General features: G+C 44.1%; 1 protein-coding gene across 3 annotated transcripts in view; it reads left to right on the top strand.

The window, feature by feature from the left end:
* MAP3K9 (mitogen-activated protein kinase kinase kinase 9) overlaps positions 1–27,114 on the top strand; it is a 75,245-nt gene that overhangs the window by 2,937 nt on the left and 45,194 nt on the right. For all 3 annotated transcript variants that reach the window (XM_081293291.1, XM_081293290.1, XM_081293289.1), the window contains exon 2: positions 4,595–5,008. In XM_081293291.1, coding sequence (XP_081149417.1) covers positions 4,595–5,008 — 414 coding nt within the window. The remainder of the gene's footprint in view (positions 1–4,594; positions 5,009–27,114) is intronic.

Raw genomic sequence — 27,114 nt, 5'->3', positions numbered from 1 at the left:
GAGAAAATAAAGGTGAATGACAAACCTTGTCTCTAAAGACTCAGAATAAAATTGAGCCACTGACAACTCTTCTTCAGAGTTGCCCTTTTAAACTTCCCTGGGGCATGTATTTTAGCATTACATTCTGGATCATAAATGGAACACAGGAAGTCAAGCAGTAAAGTGTTCATGATTAGCTTCATAGTATTGTTTCTCAAAATGAAAACTTTATTTCAAACTTTATTCAGAACTCAAGAGGAAATTTCTAAATCTTGCATCAAAGGAAAAATATGATAGTGATAATATAAATCATCTTTCATTTACATAGTGCTTTTATCCCCTCCAATGTAGGTCTTAGAGTTTAGCTCTGAATGGATGACAAATGTAAATAACCTGGGAACACATTCTTCTCTATTTTAGTAAGTGATTTAAATGTACAGTTCCAAATTTATCATTCTGGGAAATATAATCCTAAGTATTTTTTTTTTTAAGTTTCTCTTAGGAGAGTATGTCTGCTTTCAAGTAGGGCATACATTAAGGTCAGCATTGATTTACATTATGAACATATGCTTCTTTTTCCTACATCCTCTAGAAATAGGAGGATATATTTTCAGGTTACATATGATTTTTAAATGAACAGGATCGATACCACTCACTTGCCTCAAACCCACCAGAATGTGCCTATACATTGTTTCTAAACATGCAATCGAGAGGGAATAACATCTTGACACCAAAAATGAAGTAGGTTTTGTTCCTGGCATTCCTTCTGAGGAAGGATATTCCTGGAAATATCCTTCCTCAGAAACTGAAAAATGTGCTGAATGCAGGTTGACCTGATTCTTGTTTAAGAACCAGGTCTTGACTGGAACCGAAGCGAGGAAGAGCCTCACGTACTCACTGCTGCAACTGAAGGTCCAGTTCCTTAACTCCCATCCAGAGGGGCTTCTTAGCAGGGAAGCAGGAAAGGAAAAACAACCCCATTTCCCATCTTCTGTCTTTTATGTTTGAAAGCTGAACTTTTGTTCTATACTTTTCTTGAAGGCTGGTCATAGAGGTTCCTTAACTGAATTAAAAAAAAAAAAAAGTCTGAGATTTTATGTTCTACCCTAAGAGGTTTCCTGCCTTCTGTGAGATGCTGTTGGAGGAGCTGTCCTTTCAGCACCCTTGTCCTGAATCACATCTTTTATAGCCACACGCATTTAAATAAATATTGAATACCTACTTTGTGTTGACAGCTATGTTTCAGACCAGAGGAAAGAAGGAAGACTATATAAAAAAAAATACAGCAGTTCCTTCAGGAGAATTCAAAGGCTCCGTTGAGGAAATAAGATAATAAATACTAAGTTGAATACTAAGTTGGAGATGCACATAGTTTTGTCAGTGTGAATGCTGGTATGGGGGAAAAAAAGAATGATTCCCTCTTTGACCAGAGACTCTTATATATTTCTCCAAGAGGAGGAAGAGGATGATGATGATGATGATGATGATGATGATGATGATTGGCACTACTGATTGAACTCAGGGGCATTCAATCACTGAGCCACATCCCCAGCCCTATTTTGTATTTTATTTAGAGACAGGGTCTCACCAAGTTGCTTAGCACTTCACTGTTGCTGAGACTGGTTTTGAACTCACAATCCTACTGCCTCAGCCTCTCGATCTGCTGAGATTATAGGCATGTGCCACAATGCCCGGCTCCAAGAGGATTCTTAATCTCTCATTAACATAGGCATGTTTTTTCATTCATATAAATGACGTCAGGCAAAAATTAGTAATCAGTCAAGATTCATTTTCAGGACACAGAAATACTCATTTTAAATAAGATAGGGATTTAGCATAGAAAATTAGGTGCTCACGGAATTGTTGGAAGGGCTGGGAGAAGAGGCTTTTGGCTGGACCTCTGGGAAGAACTTCCAGAACGTTGCAGAACTGGCCTACCAGGAGACCTGCCACTTCTCTCATTGGGAAGGTTACAGAATCTGGAGCTGCCATGAAAGATGTTGACTTCAAGAACACCCTGCTGTATCTGCAACTGAGAGATTAGGCATCCATTTGGCTATGAAACATTCCTTCCTCCATCTACAGAGCTAGTGATTGAACACTCACGCGCGAATGCAGAAAGCCATACTCACCAGAAGGAGCAGTGAGAAGATGGTCTCCACCTCACTTCTGCCTTGCAAACCCTGTGCATCCAGTTGGTGAATTTAATTTGCACCCAGAACTTTAGCTATAAGGGAGCCTGGGAAATGTAGTTTTTTAACTTTCAGCATATGCATGCTAGAAGAATTTTGGAATGGCTGCTAGGGACTAGATTTAGTGTCTTCCATACCATTAATTTTTCAGGGAAACTTCCAGATGAAGTTGAAACATTTTTGTGTGTGTGGTGCTGGGGACTGTACCCAAGGCCTTGTGCATGCGGGGTCCGTGTTCTGCCACTGAGCTCTATCCCAGCTCCAAGACAATAACATTTGGCACTTTGGGGGTCAAGATGCTCTCTACCGTCTGTATACCTAAAGGCAGTTACATCTAACATTTCCTAAGCATTTCCTTTGTGCAGACTGTCAATTGTATTGCAAAACACAAATGAATATCAGCTTCAGATAGGATAGAAGTACTATAATTAAGCAAGAACAGATTTTTGAACACCACCAGCATCTGAATGGAGAGCGGGGGTGTCGTTGGGCTGGCCAAGTAAGGAAGGGAACAGCCAGCAGTGGGCAGTTCCTCCATTGGTCTTGCCAAAAGTTCAGAAATATATATTTGTTTTCTTAGTTTTTTAGTAAAGTGTGATGATTCTCTGTGTTTGTTTCAGATGGCCCAATTTACTTTTACAGATCAGAATTTGGTTTATTTCCTACTGAGATAGATTAAAAAATATATATATATATACACACACACATATATTAGTTGTTGATAGACCTTTATTTTATTTATTTATATGCGGTGCTGAGAATCAAACCCAGTGTCTCACTCATGCCAGGTGAATGCGCTACAGCTTTGCCCCTGAGGTAGATTTTTGTTGGTGTTATTTTCATTTTATTTCAGTGATCTCTTGGTCACCTACTAAATGTTTGGTATGGTGAGTACAGTGGTGAAAAAGGCTGACAGAATATCTGCCCTTTTGAATTTCATGATCCAGCAGGAAAACAGTCATCGGACAAGTACTTAAGTAATCTATAACCTTGATGATTCTTGCAAAGTGGAGATTGTTATCAAAAGTTCAATGCAGGGGGGCTTGACTTCATTGGTCTGGGGGCTAAAAGTTCTTCTATGAAATTGACATTTGAAACTGGAGGAATGAATTTAAATCAGCCAGGTAAAGACAAAAGAGATGGAGGGGACAGAGAACAGGGTTTCACGAGAGAAAACAGAAAATAACATTTTGCTCATAACAGCACTTAACACCATAACTAGCCCAAGATTTATAATCACTAGTAGCTATTATTATCTACCCATGAAAACCTTTACAAACAGAGCAAAAGGTATAATCAAGTACCTTAGGTTCAGACTCTGGATTTGGGAAGGAGAATGAGTGTTTGGGTGATACTGGAAACGCTGGGGATTGAGCTGGGGGCAGGTGTCTCTGGAGTAAGATGTCTCCTGTGAGGTTCCTTTCCCATACATCTCAATCATCAGGTCCTGGTAGAACCAGATTCTGCCAGTCTCCCAGGTGGACTCAGTCCTCCCATCCTCACTGCTGCTGAGAGTCAGCACGCTTGGGTCCCCACAGTGGCTTTCTCAGTGGCCCTTTGCTTTCAGGTTTTACTGTACATGGCTGCCCGAGTTGCCATCCTTCCTAAATCACAGGTCAAACAGCCCTATCCTTCTGAACACGACATGACTCCTGTTGTTTACAGTGTGACGTTCAAGCCCTTCAGATGGGCCTGAAAGCATTTCACTACCTGGTTATCCCCCAAAAGTCTTCGAGCCTCGTCTCCTATCCCAGTGCATATGATCCAGGCACACTGGACTCCCTCGGGTTCCTAATATATCATGTACTCTCATGTCCCATGTTCTTGCTCATGTTCTTCCCCCTGTCTATTTGTCCTTCACCCTGTTCTCCTTCATCACCTGATGAGATGCCTTCCATGTCAAGTGTTATCTTCCTTGAGACTTCTTCTTCATTTACCTTCTTACTCCCCTGTCCTGTTATGAGAGTCAGTGACTCTTCTCATCCTCTGATCAGATTTCTGCAAACACTTTTTCTCAAGCTGTGGTAAGGCTGTAGTATGTCTGCCCTGGCCCTGGGTTGTGTGCCTCTCACCACCAAGTACACAGTGAGTAGGTAGGTCCCAGATAAGGATCCCTGATGTTCCCTTTGGCTAAAGTGGTTGGTCTTGGTAGAGGAGGCTCCCTGGTTTTCCATGTGGAATTTATTCTATGAATATTTATTGAACATCCACTATGTGCTGCTGGTCACTAAGTGGTCACTAAGAAGAGAGCAAATGAAAAAAGAGGTTGATCCCAGTTCTTGCTCTTCTGGAGTTTACTTTATAACGAATGGGGAGACAGAAGAGCCCAGGGAAAGGACAAACTTGTTACGTTCACCCACTGAGGTAAATGAATGGCAAATGTGTTGAGGATGTTCTTGACATCTTTCTTTCTTCCTTTTCAGTGTTAGAGATTGATTTTGCGGAGCTAACCCTGGAAGAGATTATTGGCATTGGGGGCTTTGGGAAGGTCTATCGAGCTTTCTGGATAGGCGATGAGGTAGCCGTGAAAGCAGCTCGCCACGACCCCGATGAGGACATCAGCCAGACCATAGAGAACGTTCGCCAAGAGGCCAAGCTCTTCGCCATGCTGAAGCACCCCAACATCATTGCTCTTAGGGGTGTGTGTCTGAAGGAACCCAACCTCTGCTTAGTCATGGAGTTTGCTCGCGGAGGGCCTTTGAATAGAGTGTTATCCGGGAAAAGGATCCCCCCGGACATCCTGGTGAACTGGGCTGTGCAGATCGCCAGAGGGATGAACTACCTACATGATGAGGCCATCGTCCCCATCATCCACCGCGACCTTAAGTCCAGCAACAGTGAGTAGTAGGAAGAGCTGGGCTGGAGGGTTAATGGCACCTTCACTCTGAGGCCGTGGCCTCAGTAGGAGTGGATCCCCCGTGGAACCTTGCCTGAAATATTCCATTCTTGAGTGGGAGGGGATGCGGGAGTGGAATGAGTGCCAGGGAAAACTGGTGGGATAAGTTTGAACTCCAATTAGCAGGCAAGGTTGACAATGTGTAATTCTGATACGTGCTGCAAGAACACATTTATTTTTCCCACTTGAGGGAAGTTGGTGTAGGTAATCAAAGACGGATTTCCCTCTTTGTGGAACAGCAAGTAAAAGCAGACCTGTGCCACCTGCTTGAATTTCTGCCTAAACACCTCAGCTTAAGGTACCCACCAGAGAAGAGACCATCAGAAGAAGGGGCAAATTTTTTAAATGGTGAGCTGATTGAGATGACAGTGCCAGTTTGGAGAACATGACCTGGCTGGTAGTGTTACAGACCTCCTGGTAGCCCAGGGATGACATTAATCCCAAAACTACCTGGTATTTAATAGCAGGGAACTGAGAAGTAACTGTTTATTAAACACCCAGTATCCATAAACTGGATTGTAAAGCAAGTGTTAGGTATAATTAAATAGCAAGTTGGTAGTGATTTCCATAGTTCACCAGGGCTGAATCAGAGGACCTAGGAATACTCTTTATTTGTGGGGTGGTTTGTGTTGTCTCCTGCCTAACCTGACTGTAGACAGCATACAGTTGCTTAAAGGTATATGCTTAAGATCACTTTGAGCATCCTGTCCCAGAGAGCTGGGCATTTGAGTTGAAGGACTTTGGGGGTGACATGGGCCCCAGGGACTTCACTCTCTCTGTGTTCTTCTGTTTTAAGCTCAGAAATCCTTCAGACCTTGTTTTGTTCCAAGTTGTTCCAGATGTGGTTATTTTTCTGTTAATGTTCTTGTTAATTGTTAAAAATTGCAAATTGTTGTAGAAAACTTAGAAAGTACACATAAACAAATAGAAGAGAGAGCTAATTCAGTATTTTCCTTTAGCAATATCAATTCTTACATTTAGCATATTCTTCCAGACATTTTAAAATCATATAGGGTTCATATATATACAAATCATATAGGGTTCACATAAATATACGTATATATATGTCTATATCTATATACATACATATATGTATATATATACTAAACACGTATGTGTGTGTGTATACACACACACTCAGATATACTTTCCAATTTACTTTAAAATAGCCTTTGTTACTTTTATCTTTTCTACCTGTGTACTCTTCATCCCCTTAGTATAGAATCTTCCTTCTTGCAAGAGTATGGAATGTTAGATATTCATTTTAGGTATGGTATGTGTAGAAGTTTTAAGTTACATAAAATAAAATCTGTTTTCTCTTTTTCCCTTAACCATTATTTTATCTCTTTATCATGTTCTGAACCTTCTTCCCCAATTCTGTTCTTTAAATGTACTAAATAAATTCAAACTTTTGGTGACCTCTTTCAGAGTACTTCTACCTAGAGATTGTTTTGGATGATGGGATAAGAAGCAGCAGATGTGTTGGTAGAAAATGTGTTATAGGGCTGGGGATGTGGCTCAAGCGGTAGCGCGCTTGCCTGGCATGCATGCGGCCCGGGTTCGATCCTCAGCACCACATACAAACAAGGATGTTGTTTCCGCCAATAACTAAAAAATAAATATTAAAAAAAAAATTCTCTCTCTCTCCTCTCTCACTCTATCTAAAAAAAAAAAGATATATGAAAATGTGTTATAGAAGCTGAATTTTCTTTATTATTATCATTTTTTTATATATCCTTATCATGCTAGGAGAATTAGGAAAAGTGCTTTAATGTTGCATAATTGAACCTGTTTAGAAAGCTGGGCTAGGATAATAAAATTGTAAGAGTTTATCAGTTTCTTGATGAAGTTTTAATTGAGCCTAATTTCAAGCTAGCCTTACTTTTATAAGGTTTGTGTTTTGGCTCTTGGAAAGGAAAGGCTGCCCTGCCAAAGTGCTGCTGTTGGTAGGAGAGGGCAGGAGACCTAAATGTCACTCTGTTTTCCAGAAGACAGTGCTTTGATCCTTTCTTTGTCCTTAAGTGTGTTTCGGGATTGCCATGGGAGGACCTTCCGGGTGGCCTGTTGTGGAGAAAGAGGATTTCTACATAAGGTACTATTTTGAAGGACCTTGTCAACACATGGCCAGAAGCGAGCCTGGTACAGTGTACCTCATGGTTGGTGCTGATGTTTGTCAGCTGTAAATCTCACATGTGAGTTGGAGTAGCCCCTTGACATTAGTCTGTGGGTGGATATTTGCCTAGGATTCTATATATCCAATGGGTACCTCGTTGACCCTCATATTATTTCATTGCAGTGTGAGCATGATTTGAAAATGATTTTAAAAATCCTATGCCATTCCTTGCCCATCGCCTTCAATTTGGGAATCATAACTTTGTGTTTTGTAGACCTGGGGACACTGTCCTGTTTCCCTTGGTTTTTATTAAGTATTCTGGAGAGTTGGATTTTGGTCACTGCCATATAAGGGAAGAATACTAGGAATTGTATGTTAGCTGACTTTGAACTGATAGAGAAAAAGAGTATGAATATATGGGGACTATCTTTGTGGGAAAAAGAAGGTAGTCAGTGATAATATACAGCTGTTATAAACTATTAGTAAAAAATAACGTGTTTAAATGTTTTATTGGGGCTGGGGTTGTGGCTGAGTGGTAGAGCACTTTGCCTGGCACGTGTAAGGCACTGGGTTCGATCCTCAGGACCACATAAAAATAAGTAAATAAAATAAAGGAATAAAAAAAATGTTTTATTATCCTGATCACCTACTTGAAACAGTCATTTTCCACTTACCAGCAGTGAAATGTCTATGGCACACAGTATTCTTTGTGGATATATAATGCACATTAAGTTTAGGTCTGACTGTATATAACCTAAGAAACAAAACAAAATAACAATGACTAAGATGAGGTGTAGGTCTGGGGACATAGCCCACAGGTAGAGACCTTGCCTAGCATGTGCAGAGCCCTGAGTTTGAGTCCTAGTGCTGCAATAAATAAATAAATAAATAAATAAATAAATAAATAAATAAATAAAATAAGGTATACATTTATCTTTGAAAAGAAGTCTGAGGATTTTAGGATAGCTCCATAGGGGTATCAGGGCCCCAGGTTCCTATTTTTTATTCTATCATCCCAGTATGTGACTTTCATCCTCACTTTAGCCGCCAGGTCCAAGAGGCTACTGGAGGACCAGATATCTGATCCAAGTACAGGCCTGAAGGAGGTGGAAAAGCAGAAGTGCAGACTGAGGTGCTCCTAGTGACTGGGTCAGCTCCCATTAATTTCTCAGAGGTCTAGTACAACATGATCACATAAATGTGACTAGCAGCAAAGGAGGCTGGAAGTAGAGGCTTTTATGCTGGGTGGCATTGAGTCCCACTAATAATCAAGGTATGATACCAAGGACAAACACATCTGGAGGGGAGGCAGCCAGCAGTGTTGTCATGGAATCTTTTTGTTTATTTTGTGGTACTGGGGATTGAACCCAGGGTGCTCTGTCACTGAGCTATATCCCCAGGCCTTTTTTTTTTTAATATTTATTTTTTAGTTATAGTTGGACATAATACCTTTATTTTACCTATCCATTTTTTTATGTGATGCTGAGGATCGAACCCAGGGCCTCCTGCGTGGAAGGCGAGTGCTCTACCGCTGAGCCACAACCCCAGCTCCCCCATTCTTTTTTAGTTTGAGACAAAGTCTTGCTAAGTTGTCCAGGCTGGCCTTGTACTTATGATTCTCCTGCCTCAGCCTCCCAACCAGCTGGGACTATAGGCTTGTGCCATCAGGCCTGGCTTTGCCATGGAATCTTTTTTTTTTTTAAATTTTTAAAATTTTTTAGTTGTAGCTGGACACAATACGTTTATTTTACTTATTTATTTTTATGTGGTGCTGAGGATTGAACCCAGGTCTCGCACGTGCAAGGCGATCGCTCTACCACTGAGCCACAACCCCAGCCCTGCCTTGGAATCTTAATGCAGGATATGTATTGGGAAAAACAGTTTACTCAGATATTTAGCATCATACAACGAAACAAATTTAGCTGGGCGCTGGGACATATGGCTCAGACTCCTGGTTTAACTAATGCCTTACACTGCTTTACCACATAAGATCATTAACTTAAACATCACATCTTAAAACTACTTGTAAAAGGCCACTGGCTATAAAAATGGATTTATGTCTCCCTGCTGCATCAAATCTGGGGAAAACCAGTTATTTGGTTGTTAGTAAAGACATTAGTGAAGGATATCTTTTAGTGGGAAGATTGTCTTTTTTGGGATAGGTTTGTGGATTTTAGGATTTTGTATAGCAGGTGATTTGGCATGAAGGCACTTGGCCGAATAGCAGTTTAATAGTTCTCTTAAAAGTTAAATTAGGCTGGGTGTGGTGGTGCACACCTGTAATTCCATCAGCTCTGGAGGCTGAGAAAGGAGGATCCCAAGTTCCAGGTCAGCCTCAGCAACTTAGTGTGGCCCTAAGCAACTTAAGTGAGACCCTGTCTCAAAATAAAAAGCATTGGAGATGTGGCTCAGTGGTTAAGTACCCCTAGGTTCAATTCCTGGTGCAAAAAAAAAAAAAAAAGGTAAATTGGTGGGACTGGGGGTGTGGTTCACTGGTAGAGTGCTTGCCTAGCTTGCATAAGACTGGGTTTCATCCCCAGTGATACCAAAGGGAATATAAGTAAGTAATTAAGTAAATAAATAAGTAAGTAAATGAATAAATAAGTAAATAAATGAAATGAAAAAAAATCTAAAAACTTCCAAAAGGAAAGGTAGTATTATTACTTTTATTTTATTATCAAATAACTGATAGGTATTCCAGAAAATTGGATTTGGTCCCTGTCATTTAAGGTGTAACACTAGGAATTATATGTTAGTAGACTTTGAACTGATAAAGAAAAAAATATGAATACGTGGGTACTGTCATGGGGGAGAAGGGAGTAATTGGTGATAAACCTCCAGCTGTTATAAAGTCTTAGTAAAAACTCTCTCCTTCTGGGGCTGGGGTTGTGGCTTAGCAGTAAAGTGCTCGCCTAGCGTGTTCGAGGCCCTGGGTTCAATCCTCAGCACCACATAAAAATAAATAAATAAAATAAAGGTATTGTGTTCAACTACAACTAAAAAAAAAAAACCCATAAAGGTAAAAATGGTGTTTTTTCTGTGCATTTACATGTATTTATTTTCACTGCTCACATACTCCAATAAATTGCTTGTAGCATGCTCTTCTCCACCGATCACATCTTGTCAGTGTGTGTTCCTAATCACTACACCATGGCCTGCACACGGCTCTTAGACAGCTGTGGTATTTCGGCTGTGTTATTTGTCTGGCCCTGTAGTGCTTTAGTTTCAGATAATTAGGAATAATGTTGTTCTGCTCACAAGGCCACAGCCTCCAAGTTTTGTTAACTTTTGATCTCCTGCCTATACCTTCCTTACCTTTCCAGCAACTCATTCTTAATTTATAGCTGAAAAGAGCACAGGTGGTGGAGACCTGTATTTGATTTGGAGCTAGCATCACCTGCCTTCCTCTTCTCAGATGTCAGCCTGAAGTTGTTGTGAGGTCTTTGCTGCCTTCTCTTCCTCCTCCTCTAGGGGTGCTTTCCCCTTAAGCCAAGCACACCTGGTGGGTCCAGGCCCTAAGGCTCACAGCAGCCCTTGCTGTGGGAACAGCCCTGCTTGCAGGAGTGCCCTCACCTCATCTCTCTGCCTACCCAAACCCTACCCAGGTTTCTGTGCTTAATCAAACCTAGCCGTACCTCCTCCTGAGAGCCCATTACAGATCTTGCTGTAGCCTCTGCTCCGTAGCTATTTGCTAAATGCACATTACCTGATGGTATGTGAAAGAATATTTGAGCAACGAGGGACTAGAGCCACTAGTCCAGTGGTTGCATGCCAGATGCCTCCCAGCGGGGGTAAGTCAGCAGCTAGTATAAGGCTACGATATTTGGTGACAACCATGGGGGAGTGCATGTTCTCCCCTGTGGTATTTATAGAACAGCCACATAGTCACCATGCTGAACTCCTTGGCCTCCTCTTTTTCTTGGCCATGATTTTAGGAGCATCCCTTAGGTTTCCAAATAGATTTTGTGTCTTTTGCTCCTAACATGGTTCCAGGTGCCCTCAGTGAATGTATGTGTAGAATACATAGAATAAATGAATGAATAAATGAGTGAATGGGACATCACTTCAACTGGTTTACTATAGGATTTCAAAATGTAAAAACTCACTTTTTCCCATCTAAGGATGCCATTCATACCTTACTTGTGTGGAATTTGCTTTTCATCCTCATTATACTCCCCAGGCCCTTGATCCTTCGTGATTGTCTTGAGTCTGTCAGCCTGTTTTGGATGCCCACGTGTGGCGTTTAACAGTGCATTTCTTACCAACCTTGAAGGCCTCTGCTTCCTTCTGTCTCCACACTGTTCCCAAATGCCAGCCCTGGGAATGGCAGGGAGACATCACCAGCCGATATTTTCACAGCAGCCAGATGGCAACTGCCAGGAGTTGGGGGATCAGGCCACCACACTGTGCACCAGACTCTCTGCCAGTCTGCTCTGCCCAACCTCAGAGCTTCTTTTGTTCCTAGCTTGGGAGTTGCCCATCATGGTCTTCAGAGTGCCTTTCACATTTTTGTTGAGTTGTTTGATTGGCTGCGCCTCTTGTAACTGGAGGCCCAGGTAGCACTCCTTTGACCCCTAGTTTGTGCCTCCTGGGCTTTGTGCCCATCTCCAGCCTTCCCTTGGAGTTCACAAGGTCAGAAAGCTGGAGATACCTTTTCTTGCAACACAAGGGTGAGAGAGCTTCCATCTTCCTCTTGGCCCCAGCCTGGCTGGTTTTAATGTTTTAAGCCTGGAGCATACCTAGGCTGGACATTGGCCAAAGCTCCCGCCTGGGTTTCTGGGTAGGATTTCTCATGGCTGGGAGTTTGCTGGCTGCCAGGCCCTGGTACTCTATGACCTGCTGGATCCTGCTCTCTAGTGTTTTCTTCCTGCACATGTGTCAGAGTGCATTCCTGCCTCAGATAAAGCAGCTAAGGCACGGGCATGCTGGCCAGGGGCAAACTGGCATCAAACTTGCTGGAAAAAGGTGGAGGAGAAGCCATCAGAACAGTTTTCCCCATAGGTGAAAAAAAAATAAGAAACAACAAAACATTCCCAGAGTATATCTGAAAGCAATGAAGTGTCAGCTAGAGAAACCAGTTTTCCCATCTTGTTGGGAGGTGGATGGTGACTTTTTCTGTGCCTCCTGAAAGCATCCTCAAATGATACACTTCCGCTGTACTTGACTCAGCTCCTTCTGACTCTCTTCCCCCATTATTCTCCTCATGGGGTATTGTGTCTCACGACAAACACTCAGGGTCACTCCAGGTGAACGGAGCTGCATGAAAAATCACACAGAGACAGATAAATACCTTTTTCTTTGGGTGTTGTGATTGCTCCTCTGACCTTAGGGGTCTGTGGATAGAGAGGGGGCTGGGGAGGAAGCCATTCAAATGAGGCAGGGGTCAGGTTTCAGGGGGCTGAGTCTAGCTTCCTGATGTCTGCTGTCATCAGGTTGACTGACATCTAGGAAGGCCACACCCAAAGGCAGAATAAGAGAAGGGGACACATAAAGGGAGTTTCTATGGAACATTCTATCCCAAACAGGGCAAAGGGGTAGGATTACAAAGGAATAGGTGAGTGTAGCTCAACCCCAGGGGTATGCCTGCTCCTAGGGTCACGCCTTGTTAGCCTTGTTATCTGAGGAGGGAAGAGACTCAGTCACGAGTCACACGTCATGGCACTACCTCGCCAGACTCCAGTGATCTTTCAGATCCTCATGGTGCACCAGGACTTAAAGGTACTTGTATTTGGAGTGGCTCCCCACAGTGGAGGTTCTTTGCAAGTTCCTTCTTATAGAGAGTTGGAAGATGATGGATGTGTTTTGAGGATTTTTCTGGGCAAAAGTGATCAAAGAATTGGAATTGTTTTTTGGTTGTAGGGGACTGTACCTAAGGTTAGCTGATAGCCACCAGCCATTGCCCAGAGCATTGTGTTCAGTTGATGGGAAACATTTTCTGTGAATAAAGAGCTAAAGTAAATATATACGTGAATAAAGCCACAATGAAGCAAGCAGTCAGCCAGGTGAGTGTGACTCTGCAGAAGAAACCAGTGAGGCCACAGGTCCCACTTACAAGCCTGTCACCTTAGCTCTTCAGTGTGGCTCTTCTTGGGCCCCCCTGGCCCGCTCCTTTCTTTCTGTATTTACACTTCTAGCCCCAATGGCTTCCTTTTGTGTGGAGTCTGACTGAGCACGTGGTGTTAGAAATATAACCCTCAGCAAAACTAGACACAGGACCTGCCCTTAAAGAGCTCCCTGTGGGGTCAGGGAAAAGGATCAAAACACAGTCAAATAAAAATGTCAAGTCAGGACTGATCAGAACCATGAAGGGGAGATGTTGGTGCCACAAGAATGACCGATAAAGGGACGCACCGCAACGGGGGACTGCGGAAGGGCTGCCTGAGCACTCTTTGTTCCAGATGTGATCTGAATTGGAGAAGGTGGGTGTCGGTGAGACACAATGGGAAGGGAGAGTGGGGCAAGGAGTTTCTAGGCAGAGATCCTCAAATAAATGGCATCCTCCGTGTTCCCTCTGGATTCTTCCGCCTCAGCCTTTTCCTGTGGTTGGTGGAGCTGAGGGACCATGGAGGAGGGTTCATGAGGGAAATTGAACTTTTTGTGGGACCTTTGCCTTTATCTCTCCAGGGCTGCTCTGGAGCCCCGCCTACCTTTCCATCCTATTTGGTCCCCTCAGGGGCTTTTCTATAGTTTACAGAGTGGGTCAGGAAGTGACCTGGGACCCTGGGCATGTTTTAAGCACTGATAGAGCTTGTGATGGTGTCAGAGCAGAAGCTTGTGTCATGTGAAGGACACTGGGAAGGATTTCTGGACTATGATTACGCCTCAGAGAGTTGTCCAGCTCAGCACAAGGAGACTTTGAAAGGTACACAGGCTTCCTGGGGATTGAACCCAGGGTCTCATGTATGCCAGGCAAGTGCTCTATCAGGGAGCCACATCCCCAGCCCTCCAGACAAATCTGTAGTCTTCCTTTCCTCTGTTTCCTCTGACTGAGCTACCATTGCTTTGAGAGTTAAACACATTGTTATGTCTTTCCTTGCCCAGGTCCCTCTACAAGCAAATGTGGCAGTAGCTAATAGTGATCACCCCTTGCAGGCTGTGGCCCTGTCATATAGCTCAAGGTCAAGATTTGTACTTAAGGATTCCTAAGAAGACAAGAGCCTGCTTTTCTCTCCTTTCCTCCACATCTCTTGGAAAAATTTCCTTAACCTGGTGCTTCACCTCTTTCTAAGGAGGTAGCTCAGGATTGCTTTTGGTTAGGACTCAAAACCATGATATCAGTGGTCTGGCGGAGTCAAGAAAAGAATGTAGCTTCTTTCCAGGGAGCATGGGTCATCACATGGAATCCCCTTCAGTACTCTGGGAACCTCTTGTACAGCCATACTTTGTTCCTTTTTGAAAGAAAGGATTGTTAACACAGAGGCTGTGCACACCATGACACCATGGAATCCATGTAAAATGTGGGCTGGTTCATTTTAGAGGGAGAGGGTCAGAACTTTTATTAATCTACATCTCAAAGAAGGTTACAAATCAAGACTGTTTGTTATAAGATAATTTAAATTGGGTGCGCGTGTAAGAGGTGGACTGGGGTGGTAGGAGGAACGTGGGCCTAAGTGTTGTCTTTGACACCATCTGACTGGGTGGCCTTGATTGCATCTTGTGATCTCTCTAAACCTCAGAGTCTTCATCTGTAAAGTGAGAGATTTGGAGGAGATGGTGTTTATTCCTTCTGGGACTTAAAGTTTGAATGTCAGTGTGTTTGGGATCTGGTAGTGACAAAATAGTTTGTCTGCATCTGTGTGTCAGGCTTCAGTGTGCCCAGGTTCCCCTATTCCAGGCTGCCCCTTTCAGGGGCTGAACCTCTGAAAGGGACTCTTTGCCTAGTGATTTAGTGGAGAAATAGTTGACAAGAACCTGCAGGTGCTTCCCATCCCCCATTGCTGCCCAGGCTGTGACAGATGGCCTTGCTGAGGGAAGATGCTCCGGTCACATGAATCATGACAAAGATTCACAACAAACCAAGGACATCCTTCATCCTGGAAGCAAGGCCCAGTTAGTTGAATGCTACTTCTGTCCTTGGAGCTAAGCAAAGGGCATCCGGGCATCTTAGAGCTTTGTTGCTGCTTTGACTTACACTTGCCTCTTGCCCGCTTTTCTGAATAAACACAGAGCTTTTTCAGATGAGGTTCAAGACCATGCAGGTGGTTTTGATTGTGCTCCTCTATATCCCACTCACTAATAAAATTGTAGGAAGGCCTGGTATCCTGTGCAGGGTACATACAGAGATATAGAAATTAGCTATATTAAAAGCTATGCATTTCATGTTCCTTTCCCTGACCTCCCCAGGGTTTTTGCTCCTCCTAAGAAAGTTGAAGGTTTTGGTTTGAGAAAAAAGTAGTTTTCTCCTTAGGCTTGGTTTTGGGAACCATTATGGTCTCATGGAAAGGACACTGGCTCAGGAGTTTGACAGTTTTGGATTTAACCTACTTTCTTCTTGGGCATCTGACACTGGGCATGTGCTCGGCCTCTCAGAGCTCCAGGAATCTTATCTGTAAAATGTGGACAACACAGAAAAGAGCAGTGTTATTTTAAGATGATGTGAAATGGTGTCAGCCAAGTGTTGCTCAGGCGCTGTGTTCAGTAGTAGACGATTGCTGGGCTTTCCCCCCTCTTTTTAAGGAGTACGAGAAACTTTGTCCTATTCTTTGTTACTTTAGGTGCATGTAGGATATGGTCGGATTTCACTTTTTTAAAGTGTGTGGGGGATTGGGGGGAACCTTCTCCTAAGCCAGCCTGGCATATTTTTACCCCCTCCTACTAAAACAGGCATGTTTATTTTAGCTGAAGCCACTGAAAGGGCTCAGTCCCCACTAGCTTTTTCTAACTGCAGCAAGAGTCTCTTGTGCAAGAGGCCTGTGCCTCTCACTCCCTGGGGACCCCGCCTTCAAGTGCCTGGGCCCATGGAAAAATGCTGCCTTGCCCTGTGAGGGCCTTTGGCCTGATTGAATTGGACAGCTGGCCAGTTAGTTTATGGCTCTGCTGGACTCTTAGTTGATAATTGAAATGCGTTTGCCCCAGGAGGAAGGCAGGACATTTCTCTCCCTCCCTTCCCCGGTGCAGCAGTCTGCTGCTGAGGCCAAAGGGAATGTCTGTCTCTTTCACATTCCTGCCTGGCTTCCCCACAACAGCTCTGCATTCATGTTGCGCAGGCTCTTTTAAGACTCTGGAATATTCAGGGTGGGCTCAAGAGCTCTTATTTTGAGCTTTGTGGTCTTGGTTTGGAAGGTAGTGGAGAGTTAGCACTATTTGCACTCTCCCAAGTCTCTTGTGCCCAGCACTTAGTAGGCCCTCCAGAAATGTTTGTATGATTTTGATCACTGTGGATTCCAGCACTGTGTCTTTTCCCATGTCATCCCCCTTCTCCCCACAGACATTTTCCAGACACTGCAGAGTCCACATTTAGGCTACGGACCCCTGTTTCCATTGGAGATGACCCATGGAGCCTGGGTATGCGTACTGCCTGGTTGTGATTTGCTAGCTGGGAACCTTGAACAGATAACATATTCTGTGTGCTTGAGTATTTGCAAATGTAAAATGGGACTAATTAGAATACCACTTATCTCATAGAAATGAGGATTAAATAGAACAATCTAGGTGAAGCTCTTAGCAGTGCTTGACACTTAGTAGGTGCTCAGTATGTTGACCATCATGAGTATACTTCTGGCTGCTACCTTTGCTCTCAGTATTTAGATCTCAATTTGTGCTGTGCTTTTGGTTCCCTTTATCTTTTGTTTGCATGTCCTTAATGTTTTAATCATATTCTCTTCAATTACACTGTAGATTTTAACAATTAAAAATGTAATACACTTACATGGGTAAAAGTAGTTCAGAAATGAAAGACAAAGAAAAGTCTCCTTCCTACCCTAAGTTTCTTTCTTAGAAGTAAATGTGGTTGAATTTTTTTCTCCTTCAATAACTTTTTTTTAATGAAAAATAAGAAACTCAATAGGACTCTTCTGATTTTCTTTTTTTAAAATTTTTATTTGTAGAATTTTTGACAACAAAAGTTTTACTATTTTTCTTCCTTTTGTCTTCCCTTATTCCTTACCTCCCCCGACCCACATCCTACATACATAATGTAGGACTTTGCATAACATAGTCTAACTGTTTGTCAACAGTTCCACTGTTACTAAGAAATCTTGCCCTTACTTTCTGGATGGACTCAAAGTCTTTTTTTGAACAAGTTGCATTCATTTGCTTTAAGTCTTTGCTTTTATTTATCCATTTCATAAACTTTTCAGGAGCCTGGGACACTAGAGGAAAGTGTTCCTTAGAGCAGCTTATGTGATTGGAAGCCTGTTTGCCTCTGGAATTTCCCAGCTGTGGAAGTTCTGACTGTCCCTCCTCCCTTAGAGCAGATCTGGAGGCACTGGAGCAGCAGGCCCTGCAATGAATGATCTTATAAGTTAGCCTTTTCTCTGCAAATCCTTTAGGACTGTATGCAAGCAAATGTGCATGATAAAGCAGTGTAATAGGAAACTGTCATTGAAAAAAAAAAAATGTCCCAGATTCCATTGTGTGAACATAACTATTTTTTGTCCTTACATTTGGTTCTCCTGTTCTTGTAGACATAAGTTATCTCCTCCTACTGTTCAAGTCACAGTGTATATGCTGTCTGGACACTTAGGACATTTGGTTTCTGCATTCCATTAACCTTTCAGAATCTAAGAGGAAGGAGAAAAGGAGCATGGTTAGGAAAGACAGTAGTCATCTTTAGTCTCCAGTCATTCTTAACTTTGTGTTATGCTTTGAGAGTTTACGGAACCTTATAGCTGTAATCAGGAGAAGTTGTGTGACTTGCCGAAGGCCCTGCTGATGGGAGTCTTGTCTCATGAGGATGTTCTTTCTTTCAGCACCTGCATCCCGTTACTCTGCCCAGTGCTCCAACTGAGTCCGAGATATTGCAAAACATAGTGGGATAAGGATCTATACCCCACCTGAGGAATCAGGACTCATGAGCCCTGGGGTTAAAGTTTGGGTGTGAAGTCTGCGTGTCTTTCTTGATTACTAACATGAACTTCATCATTTTCTTTTTTGTGCTATGTACAAGGATAACATGTTCATTCTCTTCCAGATGGTATCGTTTTTAGGAAGAGGGAAAAAAAAAACTAGTAAAAACAATTTATTTCTCAAGCACTGGACTCCTGGCTACCTGCGCTTAGGGACAGGAATCCTGAAGTGGATCAATAATAATGTGCATACTGTTGTCACAGTTGTGTGATTTATTTTTTCTCTCCCTGCCATAGGAGACCTACCCTTTCTAATTACTTGGGTTAAGTTAATAACAAAATTGGTTTGCCCCTCCCAAATGCATGGCAGCTGGCGACAAGGAAAGACATTCTATCAACCTAATAATTAGTGGTGGAAAATCAATTAAGGATGTAAGTTTTCCCCATGTAAGTTTCTCTCAGATAACTTTGTTAGAATAATGTGACTTTATCTTAATTTTTCCTTAGCTAATTGTTCATGGGGCAGTAATAAATGGGCCTCATCCTTCCACCCATATTCCTAGAGATGGAGATGAAGAATAATCATGTTTTATATTGGGTGTTTCAAAATTTTATCTGAAACAGTAACTGAGGTTCTCAGGCAAAGGTAGTGGCATCCCCATTTTACAGTAGAGGAAACTGAGACTTGGAGATCTTTAATGCTTTGCCTAAGAATAGAGCTAAAGAACAATGGAGCCTAAACTTGCATCCTGGGCCTTTGAGTACTTATGTGGTGCTCTTTCTACTTTGGAAACACACCATAGTAGGAAATGCTTCTCTAGCACATTGCTCTGCAGGGCGGACCCTGAACTCACCAGAATCTGGGTGTTATGGGGCTAGACCTGACTTTCAACCTGATTTTAGTGTCTTTGTGGGGTATGTCATTCCCACATCTGGAATTGCAGATGGGGGATCCCTCACTGCTCCACCCAGGGGCTCTGTCACCTAAAATATACAGGACCTGGGAGCTAGTGTCTCATTTCCCCTTTCCCAGGCCCTCTCCAAAAGCACAGTTCGAACTTAAGCTTTACTTCTTGTTAGTGTTTGTCCTAAACCAAAATCATCATGCTTATACAGCTGTCCAGAAGTTGGGCTCTAATAGAAGTTTCTACTTCATTGCGCTCTTGATTTTACTTGTGTTTGTGTTGTGGTTTTGTTTTTGTTCAAACAAAGGAAATGCATACAGATTTCACATAAATTCGCAGATGATTGTTTATAGAACTTTACATTTTTTAACAAAAGAGTGATGTTAACATTGAACAAGGGTTTGGACACGTTTGCTAATGGCAGAGTCCTCTGTGATTATTCAGATGCCACAACTTTCAGCTCTGCATCACCTTGGAGGTGAGCAGGCCCTCCTGGGTAATTGCCTTTGCTGCTGAGTGTATTGCCAGATGGACCATGTTTGACTAACGTGACAGTGTCATTTCCATGGAGGGCAGCTAGGCATGCTGTGTGGTGCCCACTTAGATTTTTAGATTAATAGCATGAAAGATGCGTTTGACTTTACCATTAATTCCTCGTTGTTCCTGTTTGGATTGATGACTGGTGGAACAGCACCCCAGCTATCAAAGAGAAACCTGTTGGCTATTTCTTCCTGCCCCACAATGAGAATCTTGACCATGCTGCTACTGGAACTTTTGTGGTGGATGGAAAGGGAGGGGGCAATGACTGAATCTTGCAGATTCAGTCCAGGAGAAACACTCTTTTAAAAGGAATTTTGAGCATGAAGTTTATGAACTCCTTTGTGTAAGGGCAGTAAGTAGGATTTAAAAGGGGAATTTGAAGAAGTGTTGTTGTAGACCCTATGATTCCCCCTGATTGCTGAAGAAAAATAAGAGTCAGACTAATTTTAATTTACTTTATGATGTTGTCATCCCCCTTCCTCCTGATTGGACACAGTTTTGCCCTGGGATTCTGACATGTGAGCCTTTGGTTTTATGTGCATGACGTTAGGTTGCAGAGGCCAGGAATCTGGCCAATTTTAGGTTCCTATTAAGTTTCTTGGTGCTTTATTTGATATTCAGTATATTGGAGGAGACCCTGGGAACGAGAAGAATAAGAATGTCACTGCTCAGGAAGGAGGTATTTAAAGACCTTTCCTCACCTGGGGGTTTGCTGGGAGCTGGGAATAAGGCGTTTGAGCATTTCCCCAGCAGTTTCTAGGTATGCCTGTTAGGCCTGCCTTCCCAGGTAGCAGGGAGGGAAAGGAACAGACTGGCTCTCCCCTGGAAACAGAGGTGTACCACCATGAAAACTGTGGGTTTTAAGTTTGCCCAACCATGGTGAGATCCTTAACTCTCATGGGGAAGAGAGTTTGTGGAGTAATCTTTGAAATAGGTTGGGAAGGTACAACCTTGTCCTCCTCCCTAGTGGGCATGGAGGCAGGAGAGAGGAAATGAGGCCTCCATGGCATAAACTGAAAGAGTGAGTCAGAACAGAGCTAGTCTTAGCCTGAGGAGGTGCCCTAGGTTGGTCCCTCCCTGCTTTTAGATGGAGAGGTTCAGGGTGACTCATAGGAAACTTTAATCCGTGTTTCATAGCTTTCCAGTGCCATTAAGGAGTTTTGGTTTGGAATGGCTGCTCCCAGCGTTTTGAGCCTTTATGGTCTGGGTTTCCTTGCCTGCAAGGTGCTGGGATAGAGTTGGTACCTGTGGCAGGGGGTGTTGCTTCCTCTTCTGCCCTAAGAGTCTTTCTCTTCTCTGATACCCTGTGTGAGGTGCAGGCCGGAGAGTCTGCAGTGTTTGGGTTGTGTGTGGGTTATGACTCTCAACCAGTTTACACGCCTAGCAGGTCTTCATGACAACAGGATGTAGCCACTGTTGTACAGATGCTGTAGGAAATGTGATACATCAATCGTCTATGTAATATAGACATCGTTTCTACTGCATTCGTTCTGTTATCAGGAGCCATATTATGTAAACACACACGGACCAGGAAAGTATGGCACAATATGGAATAACAGACCAGGGACAGGCAGTTTGGGGTTCTGGAGAAAGGAAGGATTACTGGAAGGCCTGGATGTAGGAGTCAAGCCTTAAAATATGGGTAGGATTCAGGAGGTCCTGGTAGTTGGGCATTTGGGGCCATAGCTGTGACTTTCTAGGGAAGGGGCCTGCTCCAGTTCAGTCAAGTGTTTGTTGGTGTTATGCCCCATCACCTGGCTTCTTTTGGAAATTCCCAGGCATGGAATATCGAACAGAAGCACCATGCCTCAGGTGGGCAAGTCTTTGATGTAGAAACAGCTCCTCTATCTATGTGGTCAGAGAGCGAACCACGGTATAGTGCTATTGGCTCTGTATCACTGCTTTGGGCAAAATCCTTGACCTCTGAGCCCATTTTCTCTTCTGTGAGATGAAGACTGCTGGGTTTCTGTTCTTACGACTAAAAGGCTCAGGGGTCACTCCAGTTAAACTGGGCTAACTGGGCTGCACAAAATAACCACGCAAGAGACACAAATACCTTTTTCTTTGGGGTCACTGTGACGGTTCCTCTGACCTTAAGGATCTGCAGAAAGAGAGAGAGAGAGCACCCTCTGACCCCTTTTATTGAGGTAAGCTATTCAAATGAGGCAAGGGGTCAGGTTTCAGGGGGCTGAGTATCTTCATGATGTCCACTGTCAGCAGGTTGACTGACACCTGGGTAGGCCACACCCAAGGGCACAGTAAGAGAAGAGGACACACACAAGGCACTCCATGGAAGATTCTATCCTAAACAGGGCAAGGGGCTATATTACAAAGGAACAGGTGAGCATAGCTTCACCCATGGGGCTGTAGCAAGATACACCCATGCACGAGACAGCAACCCTTGCACCCAAGAAGGGTGGGGAAAGCTCTGCCACATTTCTGTGACTGAGCGCCTTAGCACCCAGCCGGGGAGTGTGACTCAGTCACGTGTAAGGTTGGTCTCCCACAGAAGACAATCTTCCTGTTAACTCAGAGCATTATAATGAAGATTCAGTGAAGTTATGCATATAATAAAGTTTTGCATTAAGCCCTTAGCATGAAGCTGGTGTGAACACTTGGTGAAAGGTGAATTCTCCTTTATTAAAAATTCTATTTCAAAGAGCAGCTGCTTCTCTGGTAGCAGCAGACATGACTAGTGCCGCAGTCTTGGCTGGGCACAGAATCACGAGCCACCACACAGCTTTGTAGATTCAAACAGCAAATCTTTATTCCCGAACTCACACCGGCCTCCACACACGTTCTGGGGCAATCCCCGTTCTGCTGCCACCCAATTCACCTCCTCCACGAGGCTTTTTTCCCAAAATGCTCTCTGAATCTCACGAGAACTCCAAGGGAGCTCAGGTAGCAGGAACGCCCTATTTCCAGCAGCAATAATCCTCAACATGAACTTCCCTAAAACCCAAGGTCTTAAACTGGGAACGCCCTAAACCCAAGGACCTGGATACTATACTTCCTCAAACTGCAGGATACACCCTAATCCTGGATCCACCCTGGTCGTTGAGCAGGGTCACCTTTCTCAAACACACATGCAAGGTCAACAGCGAAATTAACATGGGGTACGCTGGCAAGGCAATTTCGATGCGTCATTTCTACTTGGTAATGGCCCTCAGCAGACTAGATTCAAAAATTTGTCACCTACTGTTCCCATTACTCTTGCTTCAGAATAAACCACTCCGAATGAGAACCTTTTTTATGATGCTCATGGAGACTGTGGGTCAAAATTTGGAAGGGGCTCAGAAGGGATGGCTTGTCCTGGTTTCTCAACATCTGGGTCACAGCTGGGAAGAGGTGAAGGCTCAGAGTAATGCCAATAGATGGAGTTAGGAATTATCTGAAGGTCATTTACCCACATGTCCAATGACTGCTCTGGCACCGCTGGCTGGATGGTGACATACCAGCGCAGGCTGACCCAGTCCTGGTGGGCCATTGACGCCTTTCGGTCAAACATGACTGGCATCTTGGTGCTCAGCATGAGCCGGATGTGTGGAATCTTTGTGCCCCCAATGTCGGATACCAGGCGGTGCTCTGGACTGGGAGATCTTAAAGGTTAGCACAGTGGCACCACCTACATGCAGTCATTCCATGGACTGGCTATCTCAGGGCTTTGGCCTTGTGTGGTGGCTCGAGGCTCCAAGCACTAGTGTTCCAAGGAACAAACAGAAGCTGCACCATCTTTATAGCTTCCATTGGCTAAGAGCTCATAGCATGGAAGGCGTCACATACGAATCTGAAAGTATATTCTTCCACTCCCATCAACGGAACTGGAGGCAGAGCTTGGGGATACAAGATCCTAGGGAACTGTGCAAGAGCCACACCCCATGTCCACCACCAGAAGAACTGATTTCTGTGGACAGAACCATCAAGGGTCTAATGTGCCTCCTCTTTTTAGATTATTTTTGTCTGGCACATACTGGGTGTGTTTCTTTTAGTTAATGTGGGCTGGGAAGGTGGGAGAACTCCTCGGCAGGGAGAACTCTTTAGTAAGGACAGTAGCTGCACCAAATCTCTGCCTCTGGCTATTTCCTGCTGGTGACATTTGTGTCTGGCCGGGCTCAGGGCTCAAGTTCCAGCTGTGTTATCTGAGCTTAATTTGCACAAGATGGCAACAACTGTAGGTGTCCAGGTGGATGTCTTTTGAAGTAGTCATATTTTAGGATGTTAGAGCAGGATATCCTGCAAACACATGCTGGGAGATTCGGTCAGGAAAACGGCACCTATTTTTCTGTTTTAAGCACAAGAAGCTTTTACTCAGCAGAGCAGCATGGGAGCCGTGGGAAGGGGGCACAGTATCCAAGAGGAGATGAGAGTGAAGTTCCCATGGGAAGCTGGGGCTGGCTAAAGGAGTCATTCTTCAAGGCTGATGAATAGAGGCCTATAAATATGTTAGTTCCTCATCATGTCTTCTTCCATCCTCCAGCCCGATAAGGCTGCAGACATCCACACCTCAGTGCTGCTGAATCATGTGGCACACAGAGGCGTGGGCGCACTGTGAAGATGGTTGGTGCTCTGATTTGTTTCTTGTGTTCTGGTGCACACGTATACATCTGGTTTTCCCCTCACTCTCCGAGGCACATATTCATGTCCACCCAAAATTGGGAGTGGCCTGGAACCCTGGACACTCTTGGGTTTGAACTGAGGCCCTAGTGTCCCAGTCTCGTTAAGTACCCAGTGTTCCTGGGCACTGTGTCTTGGAAAGCTCTTCTGTCCACGTGTCCTCTCTTGTGTCATTCTTAGCCTGTGCCATTCCCTGAGTTGCCTGTGGGTCCTTGACTAACATTGTCAATACAGTGCGCTGATGATCTGGGGCCTCCCCAGTTGTCTTAGATGACTGCAGGAGGAAGCTGCATTGGAAAACAGTGTCTGGTCTTAGCCTGCGGAACCATGGAACTGCATCCGGTCCACTCAGTGCTGGCAGTAATGTAGGAGTTGGTGGAAGCAACTGAAAGTGAGAGCACTGTGCTCCTAGGTGGTTGTGGAGGCTGGAAGGATGGGAAGTTTTAATGCCTGTTGGAAGAGAAGAGTGGATGTGGGTGGATATTAGCCCAGAGATAGGGAAGTGGGACCACTAAAACTCCTTCTGTTCAATAAATGCTAGTACCTTCTATGCATCAGGTACTCAATTATAGTGAATAGGTGAGGTGATGCCAGAGAGATTTCCTAGGACTCAGTGGTCACTCTCTCTCTCCCCGTATGTGAAATTAATTACTGTCAGATTCTCCCATGACCCCCAACCCCATACCGCAGTGACAAGTCTTTCATCGTCTTCTGGACAATCGTGTTAGGTTACTTACTGCCTTGCTGCCAGCATTGTGGTTGTTTTGCTGAAACACAAACAGTCACACCACTTTCCTGCTTAAAACTGCTTGGGAAGAGTCCAAGGGTAGATTCCAAGCCCCTTGGTGCCACCTGCAGTCTCTAGTCCTGTCCCAGCCCTTCAGCTCCATCTTCTTTCTTTTCTCTTCATGTAGATTCTATTCCAGCTACAGCAGACTGTTTCCTAGATTTATCAGTCCCTCCCTCTTTGGCCTGCAATCATGTTGTTTCCTCTACAGAGAATGGTCTTCTCCTGATTATCCTCCATGGGTCAAACCCTGTCCTTCCTTGAAGGCAGGGAGCGGCTGTGTTCTGTCTGTCTTCTGAGGCACTCCTTTCCTCTGTACATCTGTTACTTCCATAGCAGGTGTTCAGACAAGATGGGCGGATGGGATAGAATAAGGTCATTGTGAGGAGCACAGAAGCCAAAGCCCGTGGTCCCTGCTTGACCACTTGCTGGCTGTGAAATCTTGGGGAATAGCTCAGCCTCAGCCTTTGCACCTGTCAATAAAGGTTAAAGCTACGAGTCCTGTGAGGTTTTTAAATGAGGTAGTGTGCAAAAATGCTTAGCACGGCGCTTGACGTGTAGTAAGTGCCCAGTAAGTGCTCACAGTGGTGATAGCAGTGGTTGTAGGTATAGACTGAGGGCCAGTGTGAATGGGAAGTCCCATCCTGTTTTCCTTTGTGGGATCATCTGTAAGTCTCTCTTTCTCTCCCTGCTGCCTCTGCAGGTGACTGCTGACATCTTCCAGTAACTAAAGCAGTTGACATCTTTTACTTGCCAGAATCTGTAGATTCTCAGGCATGAGTGTTGTCTGGGAGGAGTCTTGATTTCTTGGAGTAGCAACATGGATTCTCTCTTGGTTAAAATTCTGATCTGGGACGTGGGTAGTATTTTAGAGGCTTTATCTAACCCCACATTCCTTTCTACCAGGGTGCTGGGGCCTCTTTCCCCGAGAGCTGAGTAGAGGCTACAGTCAGTTAGGGCAGGGCCTCGATGTCCTGATTATATATTTCTGAGGGCAAAGCCCAGTGTCTCAAAGGTTGACCTGCTGGGCATGGGGCTGCCTGGTCAGTGTCTGAGCCTTGTGCTTCAGAGGTCCACCCTGACCACTCCAAGAGCATCAGACTAGTCGAATAGGGGAACCCTGGGATTGATGGAGCAAAAAGAGTCTCCTTTTATAAAAGAACTTTTCCTCTGTTTGGGGGTGAGAAGAATGGTTGTCCTTTCCTGGGGAGAACAAGCAGCGAGTAATGTTTTCCCCAGGATTGATGGAAGCCACCTGTGCACAGTGGAGCCAAGCTCTGGAAGCCTTTTCTGTGGATGGATCACTGGGTAAGGCACTTGGGTGCTGATTTGGTATGGGTGGAAGCAGAGAGTCTCAGTGAAGGGAGTTGTGAGATAGGCCCTGGGCCAAGTTACAGGACCCTAGAGATGGGTAGGATGTGAGAGGTGGATTGGTCCAGGCATTTCACAGTTCTTAGAGCTCAATGTCTTAAAGGGCTGATGGGAGAGCATTTTGGAAATTAAAAAAGAGGTTCTGGACCGAGAATGCTTGTTCTACCCCTATCAGCTGCTGCTATCATCAAATACTGTGAATACCTGTCCTGAGGGTAGAGCTCTAGTGGGGAGGGCAGAGCTTTGGGATCCTAGGGATTCCTCTGCATTATTAGCTCTCATCTTCACACTTTGGAGCATTTAAGTTTCTGCCTCTCAGCCCTCCTGCTGACCTTACTGGTGGTTTAGCTGGATATAACAGGTAAAGTAAAGCATGTTGATCAAAGATCATGGGTGGTATTTGCAAGGTCCAGCCTGTACACAATCTGAAGCAAAACTCAGAATTTCTAAAGAGGATTCAGACCTGGTGTAAAAGGGTTATTTGTCCTGTCCATCAGAACCCTTGCTCCAACCCTCACACTAATGCACCGTCTCAGCCACTTATGCACATGGAGACACTGCCTGCCAGCAAGCTTTTACCAATATATCTTGCCAGAGCTGTCCTGTTTGATCCTGAATATCTGTGAGTCTCCCAAAGATTTAGTCTTAACTTCCAAAGCTTGTCATTTAAATATAAAAAGTTGTTAGTTCCCTTCCCTAGAAAGATTTATA

The sequence above is a fragment of the Spermophilus citellus genome (assembly GCF_964194105.1).
Source record: "Spermophilus citellus genome assembly, chromosome: 4".
NCBI lineage: Eukaryota > Metazoa > Chordata > Mammalia > Rodentia > Sciuridae > Spermophilus > Spermophilus citellus.
Note: the sequence above shows the minus strand (reverse complement) of the source record. Positions and strands in the feature narration are given on the sequence as shown.